The 12,923-nt window shown below is 39.5% G+C and overlaps 1 protein-coding gene across 11 annotated transcripts in view; it reads left to right on the top strand.

Moving 5' to 3' along the window:
• Positions 1-12,923, top strand: part of Chd9 (chromodomain helicase DNA binding protein 9) — a 236,684-nt gene that overhangs the window by 115,601 nt on the left and 108,160 nt on the right. For 2 of the 11 annotated variants that reach the window (XM_052729729.1, XM_052729728.1), the window contains exon 1: positions 12,451-12,841. The exons of the other annotated variants lie outside the window; for them this stretch is intronic. In XM_052729729.1, the coding sequence (XP_052585689.1) occupies positions 12,812-12,841 (30 nt within the window). In that variant the 5' untranslated portion in view covers positions 12,451-12,811. Of the gene's footprint in view, positions 1-12,450; positions 12,842-12,923 lie in introns of those variants that run through there. 11 annotated transcript variants of the gene reach the window in all.

The raw sequence follows: 12,923 nt of genomic DNA, 5'->3' as shown, positions 1-12,923 counted from the left end.
ACTTTCCGTCCTTTTTAAGGCTACACAGTTCCAACTGTCTTAGATTTTACTGTATACCAGATATGCCCCAAATTTAGAGTAATCCTCTTGCTTTTGCTTCTCGCTTGAGTTCTGGACTACAGATGTATACAACCATATCCAGTTCAAAGTCATCTGTTAGACACATACACACACACACACACATAAGGGGAGAGAGAGAAGGGGGGGGGGGGGGGGGGGGAGAGAGAGAGAGAGAGAGAGAGAGAGAGAGAGAGAGAGAGAGAGAGAGAGAGAACTGATGCTAATAAAAACAGAATAGAGCTGGAGAGATGCTTTGGGGCTAAAGTGCTCACTCTTTGCTCTGCAAGTGTGAAATTGGCATCCATCCTGGAATTCTGGTCTCAAAAGGCAGAAACAGTAAGCTGACTAGCAAGAGTATCTGCAGAAGTGAGTCCTGAACTGGACTGAGTGATCCCACCTCTGTAAATAAAGTGGGAGAACTATAGTTCTTGACATCAGCCTACAGCTTCCACACATGCACATAGACCACATGTATACATAACATGAATACAACAAAGACTGTATTGTGGTTGTTATTACATATTACAATGTATGAGAATTTCAGATGTTTCTCCTCCTCCAAACAGGGAATGTCAGGTCCTCCCACCCCCACCATGTTTTTTTGGGTTTTTGTTTTGTTTTGTTTTTTGGTTTTTCTGAGACAGGGTTTCTCTGTGTAGTTTTGGTGCCCATCCTGGATCTCGCTCTGTAGACCAGGCTGGCCTTGAACTTACAGAGGCCCGCCTGCCTCTGCCTCCGGAGTGCTGAGATTAAAGGCGTGCGCCACCACCACCTGGCTCCACCATGTTTTAATGTAAGGCTCTAGCACCAAGCTTTGGTTTTGTTTTGAGACTACGTCTGTTGCATTTAGCATAGGTTGGCCTTGAATTTGATATGCAACCCAGGCCTCAAACCTGATCTCTTCCTGCCTCTACATCCTGATTGCTTTTCAGTCTTTTTAATTTTAACCATTATAGTTGTGATTTGTAGTTTCCTAATAAATCATGATGTTGTATACCTTTTGGCTCAAAATGCCTATCTTGTTTAGTGAAGAGTTTGTTGAAGTCTTTTTCATAGTCAGATATAGAAGAAGTCAGTGTCTCTAGTGTGACAAAGACCCAACTCTATGTGTCTGCACAGATGTGTTTTGGAAATGGGGACAGAAGGTTGGAAATGAGTTGAAATACTCAGCAGTGGCTATAGAAAGAAGTCTAGTTGGCAGTTTTGTGTGATTAAGAAGTTCCAGCAGGTTGTTGTATGCACCTGTGACCCCACCACTGGAGACTGAGGCAGAATTGTAGGTTCAGAGCCAATCTGGGCTATGTAGTGAGACATTGTCTATACACACACACACACACCAAAAAAACAAAAGAGCTTCTGGGACTGCAGAGATGGGTTGGTGGCTGAGAGCATTGACTGCTCTTCCAGAGGACCCAGGTTCAATTTCCAGAACCCGCATAACAGCTCGAAACTGTGTATAACTCATGCGTGTGGTGCACAGACACATTCCAGCAAAACATCAATACACGAAAATAAATGTGATTTTTTTTTTTTAAAGAGAGCTACTATAAACATTAATGTGCAGGTTTTTAAAACTTAAATCATTCAAATAGATGTTTGTTGGCAGCTACTTCAAGGGCAAATGAAATCATATAGTGGTTTTTTTTTCTTTTTTTTTTTTTTTTTTTGAGACAGAGTTTCTCTGTGAAGCAGTCCTGGCTGTCCTGGAACTCACCCTGTAGACCAGGTTGGCCTCGAACTCACAGAGATCCCCCTGCCTCTGCCTCCTGCGTACTGGGATTAAAGGGGTATGCCACCACTGGCTGGCTAGTGTGTACTTTTATAATTAGGTAGTTTTTTTGTTGTTGTTGTTATTGTTTTTTAATGTCTTACAGTGTACCTTTTGTTTATTTGACATTCTTTTGTTTTGGTAAAATGCTTGTTCAAAAATTTTTTTCCCATTTTAAAAATTTCTTTTATGGGCCGGGCTGTGGTGGCGCACGCCTTTAATTCCAGCCTTGGGAGGCAGAGACAGCTGGATCTCTGTGAGTTCGAGGCCAACCTGGTCTACAAAGCGAGTTCCAGGACAGCCAGGACTGTTACACAGAAAAACCCTGTTCGAAAATCCAAAAAACAAAATTGTTTTTATGTTCTTATTGAGTGCTGTTGTTTTGTAGCATTGGATATTGAACTGAGGGCCTTGTGTGAGTATGTGACACTTAGCTATACACGCCCAGTCTCTAGATTCCTGTATATAAGAATCATTAATCTTAATCATATTAACTAATACTAGCATTTACTAAGTGCTTATTTGTTAATGTTTTAAGAGCTATTAGTTGAATTATCTCATTTAAATTCACAACATATCTAGTAGGTTGTGAATTTAAATGTGAAACCATCAAATATAAGGTAGGTTCTAGAGCTACAAATTGAATATGGCCTTAGCTTATAAATAACTATAATGTAATATGATAAGTATAGCAATAAAGTTACATATAATAAAAAGTAGTAAATGAAAGTAAGCTTTGTTTATTTGGTGTGTTCAGGGTCTCATGCCTACTAAGCCATACTTTGTAATGGCTGTAAAGTGAATTTTTGAATAGACACTTACCAGACTGCCTTTTTCAGAAAGGGCACTGTTTTAGTCATTTTTGTTGTTGCAATAGCAAAACACTAGAGACCGAGTAATTTAGAAGAGCAGTTTATTTGGCTCACTTTCTAGAAGCTGAGAAAACCAAGAGCATGGTGGTGACATCTGCTTTGTAGACAGTTTGATTGCATTATAACACAGCAAAAGACATCCCAGGGTGAAACAGAAGGACTTTGCCAAAGAGAGCTTGCTTCTGTAACATGGCCACTTTTCTGATACTCATGAATCCATGAATGGATATTTATGAAAGCAGAGCCTTCATGGTTCAGTCCTTTTCCTAATACCATGGATGTAATTTGAGGGATTATTTCCACCCGCCCCCCAAACACACACCCTTTTTTTGAGACAAGGTTTCTCTATCTAGCCTTGGCTGTCCTAGAACTTACTGTGTAGACCAGGCTGGCCTTGAACTCAGAGATCTGCCTGCTTCAAGTGCTAGGGTTAAAGGTATGTCCCACCATGTCCAGCTCAAATATATTCATTCTGATTCTGTGTGATACCAGACTGTGCTTGATTTAGTGGTTTAAAAAAACACATTTATTATCTCATTGTTTCCTTCAGGCATGTGTCTTGTCTTTTTTCCTCTCCTCTTTATTTTGGGATATTTTAAAAATTGGTTTGCTAGACTATGTCTGTCTGTCTGTCTGTCTGTCTGTCTGTCTCTCTCTCTCACTGTTCTGAGCCACCAATGTGGGTCCAGGGAACCTCTCACTCTTAGCCACTGGGCCATCTCTTCAGCCCAAGTTTTAGTTTTTGCTCATAGATTTGTCCTCCAGTTTTCTCGAATATAAATGTTATGATATTCTAATTGACCTTTAGTGTATAAAATGGCAGTATAGTGTTTCATAATGGCAGACAAACAGAAAGGGTGCCCTTCTGCTATCAGAGTCTCACAGAAAATTCACCAAATAAGTGTGTGCTGCTCTGTTACCCCCAACGTAGACCTAATATATGTTGAGGTTGCTTCTATGGTGAATATATTGTCTCTATGAAAAAAAAAGGAGGTAGAAAAGAAAAGACTGAAAGACATTGGTGGGCTGGCGTAAATTTAATAAAAGTGTGGGTTTTACCTAATACTGTTTCTTCTTTTATTTTATTTTTGGTTTTCGAGACAGGGTTTTTCTGTGTGGCCCTAGGACTCTATCTGTAGACCAGGCTGGCCTCGAACTCACAGAGATCTGCCTGCCTCTGCCTCCTGAGTGCTAGGATTAAAGGTGTGCGCCACCACGGCCAGGCTATTTTTTCTATTTTATAGTGGGAATAATAACTTCTGTCACAAAACTGTTTTCTGGGATGCGTGAATGCAACAAGGTAATACAGATTGAATGTTAGTTTTCATTTCTAAATCATGTTGATAATTGTAGTAGTAGTTGAGTAACATTCTTTGTTCAACAGTACATAAAGAAATTGATATTTGGGGCTGGTGAGATGGCTCAGAGGTTAAGAGCACTGACTGCTCTTCCAGAGGTCCTGAGTTCAATTCCCAGCAACCACATGAGTATCTGTAATAAGACCTGGTGCCCTCTTCTGGCCTGCAGTCATACACGCTGTATACATAATAAATAAATAAATAAATCTTTAAAAGAAATTGATATTTATATGATCAGCCTAATCTTGGTTTATTGAGGTTTCAGAAAATGTAACTTTCCAGAAGATCTCAGCCCACTTAAAATACCTAGAAAGTAATTTTGTATTGGTACTTTATTATATTGTTGGAGGAGGCGAGATATAACTGACTAATGTGTTCTGTTCAGTGGGGCAAATTTTATTGTTTAAAAGTTAACTTAAAAATTTTATGTGTATGGGTGTTTTGCCCGCATGTGTGTTTGTATGCCATGTACTTGCAGTGGAGGCCGGAAGAGGGTATCAGGTCCTCTGGAAATGGAGCTATAGACAGTCACCATGTGGGTGCTGGGAAGCAGACCTGGATCTTCTGAAGAGCAGCCAGTACTTTTAATTGCTGAGCCATCTCTTCAGCCCCAAGCCTTAAATTTTCCTTAAAGCCTCATAACATATTCTTTTCTGTGTTATATTTTAAGTGTGTTATCATATCTTGTATAACCTCCCGCCTTCCACTCCTCATCCTCTTTGTCCTCCTCCTCTTCTTTCTCTTTCTCCTTGAGGAGCACTCCTGAAAGCTAATCCAGCTGCAGTTAGCACAGTTCCAGGACAGCCTTCACTTTGGCAGCAAATGCAAGCTTAGGGCAGGAGTGAGTAGAGGTTCCTGGAGCTGAACGGACTCTAGAAATTCATAAATGCTAGGAGCTCTCACTTAGGATTTTATTATAGGGAAGGGCAACACATTAAAACTCTTTCAAGCCAGGCGGCAGTGGCGCACGCCTTTAATCCCAGCACTTAGGAAGCAGAGCCAGGCGGATCTCTGTGAGTTCGAGGCCAGCCTGGTCTACAGAGCGAGATCCAGGAAAGGCACCAAAACTACACAGAGAGACCCTGTTTGAAAAACAAACAAACAAACAAACAAAATTTAAAAACTCTTTCAAGAAAGAGGAAGAGCAGACTGGGGATTTCATACACGAAGTTTCTGTTTTCCTCTCCTGAGGATTTGTGTCTCAGCTCTGAGACATGACAACATATGTGGAGTAGTGCTCCTCAGGGAAGCTCATGAAGACTCTTGATGAGTAATTGTCCTCAGAGCACTAATACACAACTGTTTGGTTGAGTGCTTACTTACCTCATCTTAAGATTGGTAAATTCTAGGTAACTCACATCCTGCAACCTAAATCACATAATCTATTTTTCTGATGGCCAACCTGACCTAAAAGTCCAAGGGGTCTAACTCCTGATCTCCAGAGAGGCATTCCTACTAAGTAAAGTATAAATTTCTCCTAAAAGTCAAGGACAGAGAGCCAAACTGATTGTATTGAGACAGCCCACGTTCTTGAGCCCTGATCCTCCTCCATTTCCCAATTGCTTGGACTGTAGCCCAACTCAGCCAACAAGGCTAAATTCCTTCCTTCACTATTACGTTTAACTGTTAGACAAACTCTAGCCTTTGGTAACTTGGTTCAGCCTCATCCACTCATTCTTTTATCAGATATTTTGAGTTCAGTGGACATGTGTTGCTTCAGAACACAGTCTTGTTTTCCAAAAGCTTACTTCCGTGGTGTAATTTTTAAATTTTTCTCCTTTGATTCTATAGTTATCTTCCAGCCAGACTTACAAAATAATATAGAACAAAATAACCTTCACTGAATTGCAGTACAGCCTTCCTACTTCTCCTAGTTCATGTTACTATTGCTGTGATAAAACTCTGTGACCAAAAGCAACTTAGGAAATTGACTTCTATATTCACTTCACTGTACATCGTCAAAGGAAGTCTGGGACTAGAATTCAAGCAGGAATCTGGAGGCAAGAGCTAATGCAGAGGTCATGGAGGGATGCTGCTTACTGGCTTGCTCCCCATGACTTGCTCAGCCTACTTCCTTAAGAATACAGGACCACCACCCCAGGGCTGGCACCACATGCAAAAGGCTGGGCCCTCCTACCTCAATCACTAATTAAGAAAATGTTCTACATGCTTGCCTACAGCCCGATCTTATGGAGTCATTTTTTCAATCGTGGTTGCCTCCTCTCAGATGACTAGTTTGTGTCAGGTCGACATAAAACTAGCCAGCACACCACTAAATGAAATGAAAGCATTCAGTAACTTCTTAGAATAGTGTTTAAGGGAAAAGGGCACAGAATGATAGAGGACACCAGACATCTTCCTTTAGCTTCCACAAACACATTCATGCACACATAAAATGATCCCACCAATGTCTGACAAAACACTAGTCCATTTCATTCATAAAGAGTGTTACTGTCGGCCGGGCGGTGGTGGCGCACGCCTTTAATCCCAGCACTCGGGAGGCAGAGCCAGGCGGATCTCTGTGAGTTCGAGGCCAGCCTGGACTACCAAGTGAGTTCCAGGAAAGGCGCAAAGCTACACAGAGAAACCCTGTCTCGAAAAACCAAAAAAAAAAAAAAAAAAAAAAAGAGTGTTACTGTCTTAAACTGAAAGCCCATAGCGAAACAATGCCTCATAGCTTAAAAACAAACGAAGAAGCTAAAAACAGTCTTACACAGGTAAGCCATGGAGAGTAATGATGATGGCCCATGATGGAAAGGAGATAATCCTAGCAGTTGGGAGGCAGAGGCAGGCAAATCTCTTTGAGTTCAAGGTTAGTCTGGTCTACAGAGTGGGTTATAGGACAGCCAGGGTTACACAGAGAAACCCTTTCTTGAAAAACCACCACCAGGCTGGCCTTGAACTCACAGAGGTCCATCTGCTTCTGCCTCTTGAGTGCTGGAATTAAAGGTGTGCACCACTATATGCATTTGTGTGAGTGTCCGCATGTATATATGTGTACTGTTTGTGTGCATGGAGCCCATGAAGCCAGAAGAAGGTGTTGGGTCTCCTGTAACTGGTGTTGCAGGCAGTTGTGAGCTATCATCAGGGTGCTCAGAACCAAACCTAGGACTTATGCAAAAGCAACAAGCACTCTTAACATTTAGCCATCTCTCAAGTCCCTAACTCAGTATTATTATACTGAGAATAACTTCTTGTGTTAAGGAATTCAGAATGTTTATTGTTTTCAGCAAATAATGAACTTGATAAGGTTTTGTGATTTGAATTGTTAAATGCATACTTTTCCATTGGATACACTGAAAAAGTGAATTTATTGTAAATTAAAAATTATCGGTATTCTAGTATTTTAGCAACCCTATATACCATTCTTTATCTACCTATCTCTTTCCTCTCCTTCCCTCCTTTCCTTCCTTTCTCCCTCCCCTGCTTTTCCCTTCCTACAATCCTTTTGTCTTAGCCTCTGAGCACTCAGACATTTATTCTTAAAGATAGGCCTTGCTATATAACATTTTGCAGGGGCTTATTGTATAGACCAGGCTGGCTACAAACCTGTGATTTTCCTACCTGTGCCACCAAGTGTTGAGATTGTGAGTGTGTGCTAGCATCCCTGGTTCCTGTTATTCTATAATCATTTATTGATTCTTTGATTCCCTCTGCATAAGGTCTAAATATATTTAGTATAACACATTACTTGATTTAACAGTGTTTATCATTCTTCCACATGCATCTAGTTTTCTTGTCATGATGAACTACTTGTTATTTTAGAATATAACTTCAACTTTAATTATGCTGACATTTCAAGTGTACACAGAAGTCAGGGATCAACCCAGCTTTAGCAGCCACTTTTTCAATAGTGTCCTCTTACAGTCATATCTTGTCAGACTTTAGATTTTCCCAGTTGTTGAAAGTGCATAACTCAAGTTTGACTTGTTCAGATCAATACACAGTGTTCATGCTTTGCTTTGGTGGATAACTCTTTTAAGTTTCTCTCATTTTAAGTCTTATCCTTCATATCCTTTGGGTCTATGATCCCCTCCCTCCCTCCCTCCTTTCCTTCCTCCCTTCCTTCCTCCCTTTCTTTGTGAAAGAAGCAGTCCCTTACCTTGAATAGTTTTTCCAAATTCTGGAATTTATTGATTGCCTCTGGATTTTACTGTTGCATCTATTATATTCTTTTCTCCTTGATTTTTGTAAGTTGGGGAAAAAAACTTGCAAATTATTTATTTATTTATTTATTTATTCATTTATTTATTTTGTTTTTCAAGACAGGGTTTCTCTGTGTAACCCTGGCTATCCTGGAACTCATTCTGTAGATCAGGCTGGCCTTGAATTCACAGTGATCTGCCTGCCTCTACCCAGGTCCTGGGATTAAAGGAGTGCACCACCACTGCCCAGGCACTGTTATTTTTAAACACAACTTTTAAGACTATCTATTTACTTGAGCTGTCAGTTGGTGATTAAAATACAGCCACTACTTAAAAAGCATTACCATGTCACTGTAAACTGAAAGTTTTAACCTAACAAGAAAAAAAGCAATGTCATCATTAACTATTGAGGAAAGCTGGATACTCCAATCACAAGATGAAAATTTAGCATTTTAATTTATAAATATTACAGTTCACAGATATGAGGAGAATGAAGCAAAATGATCTCTCCACTTTAGGTTAAAAACTCTGAAAATAAATTAAGACAAAACTCAGGAACATATTTGACTTAAGTGTAATTTTTTTCCTCTCTAAGAGCAACTCTTAGCTGGGAGTGGTAGTGTGGCACACACCAATAATTCCAGCTTTGAAGATATCTAGGGCCCCTAGTTAAGGCCGGCATTGACTAAAAATGAAAACTATGACATCAGTTTACTATTGACAACTAAAACTTCTTATGAATTGTGATTTCAAGTTATTATGGGATATTTGCTTTATATACTTACCTTTTGTGACTGGAGAAATTCATTCATTAGTTTATTCATTGATATTTTGGCACTGGGGTTGAACCTAGTGCATCAAGCATGCTAAGCAAGTACCGTATCACAAACCTACAGAAAAGTTGCATTGGATTAAAAGAAGTTCTTGTGCTTTACCTCATTTGAACAAAGGTTGTAGATCTGATGTTCTATATCCCCAAATACTTTAATAAATATTTCCTACAAATAAGAACATTTTCCTACATAATCCCAATGTGGTAAATAAGAAATTAATATAATGGAGGCTTTAGAAAAGAGGAGGAAAATAAACTATAATTAAGTAGATTTTGACAAAATTTGATTAACATTTAGGAGAAGAAAGTAGATACAATGATAGCATTGTGTTTGTGTTTTTATATTACATAGCTTGGAAAATAACTTTCCCCTCATGGGGATATAGTTTAAAACCCTGAATTCTAGTAACAGAAGGACTGCTTGATTATTATTCTGTTAAGATTAATTGTTAAGCAGTTACAGTGTTTGAGTAAGGTAGTGGAAGCTGCTGAGAAGCTATGTAAGAAAGTAAGGTGGTTTGGGGATTGCTCCTGCTCTGTGACTTGAGCACTAAGGAGACTAAGGGGAGGAAGGAGAACAGCAGGGAATTTAAATATGGCCTTGCACATACCAGTTCATGTCTGAGCCGTATCTCCAGGACCCACATCTTACCTTTCAACCCAGACTGTTCTTTGTTTAAGGATCTAGCTCCAGTTTCCTAATGTTAGTGCTCACTATTTGAAACTCAAGATAAGAAGAACTACATACACATACACTTTCTCAACTAGGTTTCCTGTTTCTTTTGTTTTCGTATACCAGAACTTTGTCTAGAACCAACTGTTGACTCTTCTTGTAACTCAACCATATTCCATCCTTACTTTACTAGTCTTTGCATCTTTGAGTAGGTGCTAGAAAGAGTTTAAAAAAATCCTGTCTTTATTATTACCAACCTGACATTTTGAGAAAGTTGCTCACTTTTATTTGTATTTAAGTTAATCCCTGTAAATTACTATGATTGAATTAATATGCCATAAGATATAGCTATAAAGCATGGTCTCTTTAAGGAGGTTGTCTTGTTTTATAATCCATATTCCCCTATCCAGTAGCAATGGGATCTTTTAAAATGTATGTTTTTTTTTAAAGAGCGTGTACCATGTATGTTACTAGTGCCCACAGAGGCCAGAAGAGTGCATCATTTTCTTGGAACTGGAGTTTCAGGCTGTTGTGAAGTTCTGGGAACTGAACTGGGGTCCTTTGAAGATTAGCCAGAGTTCTATTGCTCCTAAATGCTGAACCATGTCTCTGGCTCCCTTCAGTGGGATCTTAAGCAGGTCACTTCTTTTACACAAGTGTCCTTACTGCAAATTAAGATTAGGAGCAGTACAGAATTAAAACAGATCTGTCTTGAATGTTAACTAGAATGATGTATACAATCTGTTAGGATTTGTGAGAATAGTACTTGATGCCAAATAAGCAGTAAGTTTTATCTCTTATGTCAACATTTTTGTAGTTGTTTGCTCTCATGTCCCCTCTGTCATTCCGTAACAAGAGCCACAAGAGTGTCTATCCTCTTCTGTTTGCCGTCCTCCATCTCTTTGTTAATGTTATTACCTGTTTCTCATTCAGGATTAAATTAGTTAATATCCATAAATACTTAGGCCAGTGTCTGGCGCTAACTAATTACTAAGTACATATTAGTTCTTAATAATTTTATAAATTTTTGCATCAGTAATCACTCTGTCACTATGATCCTTCCTTCCTTCAGACCAGGGCTCCCCTGCCTTGACACTCCTTTTACATGGCTGCCCAGCTTGATCGACCCTTGTAGGACTGTTCTGAGAGTGTTGAATTTCTCCTCTAACCTTTGGTTTTCCCAAAAGGAACAGTGATAAAACACTGTTTTCATACTGCTATTAGCTGCCTTGTGAAGAGCAGCTGGAAAGGGGGCATTAATACAGAGATGAATCTGAATTTTGAAGCAGTGAAGTTTTAACTATTTAAAGATACTGCTTGCTAAAATAGTCTCTCTCTCTCTCTCTCTCTCTCTCTCTCTCTCTCTCTCTCTCTCTCTCTCTCTCTCTCTGTCTCTGTCTCTGTCTCTCTCTCTCTCAATAGAAAGGAAAGCTTTATCAGTGATCAAAGTCAAGAGTCAAGTATTCTGGCATTTGCCTTTAACTCTAGCACTCCAAGGCAGAAGCAGGTGGATCTCTGTGAGTTCCAGGACAACAGAAGCTGACTTTGTCTCAAACAAACAGAAAACGAATTCAAATCAACCTATTTATTTTTAACAAGATATTAAACTTAAATTTTATCTGACTCATAGGTTCAGTTAGCACAGTATGAAGAGTCTTTAATAAAGACCAAAATGATTAAGATTTTTGTTGAGAAATCAATGTGCCCATGGAGATAATGAAAATGGTTTCATTTCTTTTTTCTTTCTTTTTATTTATTTATTTTATTTATTGTTATTTTTTCCAGACAGGGTTTCTCTGTGTAGTTTTGGTGCCTGTCCTGGATCTCACTTTGTAGACCAGGCTGGACTCAAAGTCACAGAGATCCGCCTGGCTCTGCCTCCCAAGCGCTGGGATTGAAGGCATGCACACCACCGCCCGGCTCTTTCTTTCTCTCTCTCTTTCTTTCTTTCTTTCTTTCTTTCTTTCTTTCTTTCTTTCTTTCTTTCTTTCTTTCTTTCTTTCTTTCTTTCTTTCTTTCTTTCTTCCTTCCTTCCTTCCTCCTTCCTTCCTTCCTTCCTTCCTTCCTTCCTTCCTTCCTTCTTTCCTTCCTTCCTTCCTTCCTTTCTTTCTTTCGTTTTTAAGATTTATTTATTTCATGTGCATTGGTGTTTTTGCTGCATATGTCTGTGTGAGAGTGTTAATCCCCTGTAACTGGAGTCTACAGACAGCTATGAGTGGCCATGTGGTTGCTGGGAATTGAACCGGGGACCTCTGGAAGAACAGCCAGTGCTCTTAACCACTGAGCCAACTCTCCAGTCCCTTAGTTTCATTTCTTAACTTAGGAAATAACAGTTGTTTTGTTATTGCTGCCTTTAGATGACACGTAAAGATACTTAATTTCTGACAAGTCACTTGGTTAGTGTTCATTTGCATGACCTGCTCTTTAACCTGTTGTTCATCGGCAGCTACTTTTTAGTAGTCTAAATATTTTATTAGAATTTTGTGAAGAAAAGTATTTTTCTCCAGTAAAAACTGCACTGGATTAAAAAAATACTGAGCCACATGAAGCCATTTCTCTACTATTTTAGTTCCCAGATGATTTTTTAAAAAACTATCCTTTTATGTGTATTTTTAAAAACCTGACTGTAGAAAGTGGCAAGTTGAGAGTTAATGTGTTCCGGAGGGAAGAGCAGTCCGTCGGGGGTTAAACTGCAGTCTAATGGAATAATAACTGGTAGCACCATCTGCTGGCCTACTTCCGCAGAAGGAGTCAGTATTTTTAACGACATCTCTAATATTCATGCTGATGCATTTTGATGCTTTGTGCATTCATTTCTTTCTCTGCTTTGTTGGAATCTGGCTATCTGCTTACAGCTATTGAGGCAACAGCTTTTAGGAGGGCTTGCAGCCTTTCTCAGAGCTAAAGAGGATGAACGGTGGATATAAACTTGCCAAGGCAGGAATGTGTTGATAAATCAAAATGTGTATTTGTGGACGGTTGTGCATCTCTTGGTTGCAGCTTGCTAAATAGGCCATTTAGGAATCTTCTTTCAATGCTTTTTTCTTGAACACTGCCTGGGGTGGTGAAAAAGCAGAGGGCAAGCCTTTGTCTGACGCCAAAAATGTCTTCAGTGAAGAGGCCAAGAGGAAGGGTAAGTGAAAGCCTGAATGAGTGGGAGGAGGAGGGGTTCTTTGGGCTAAAAGGCTAATGGGATTGAATAACCCTCCTCGTTA

Source organism: Peromyscus californicus, unplaced genomic scaffold (genome assembly GCF_007827085.1).
Source record: "Peromyscus californicus insignis strain IS unplaced genomic scaffold, ASM782708v3 Scaffold_8__1_contigs__length_139910024, whole genome shotgun sequence".
Taxonomy (NCBI): domain Eukaryota; kingdom Metazoa; phylum Chordata; class Mammalia; order Rodentia; family Cricetidae; genus Peromyscus; species Peromyscus californicus.
This window is presented reverse-complemented; position numbering and strand designations above follow the sequence as displayed.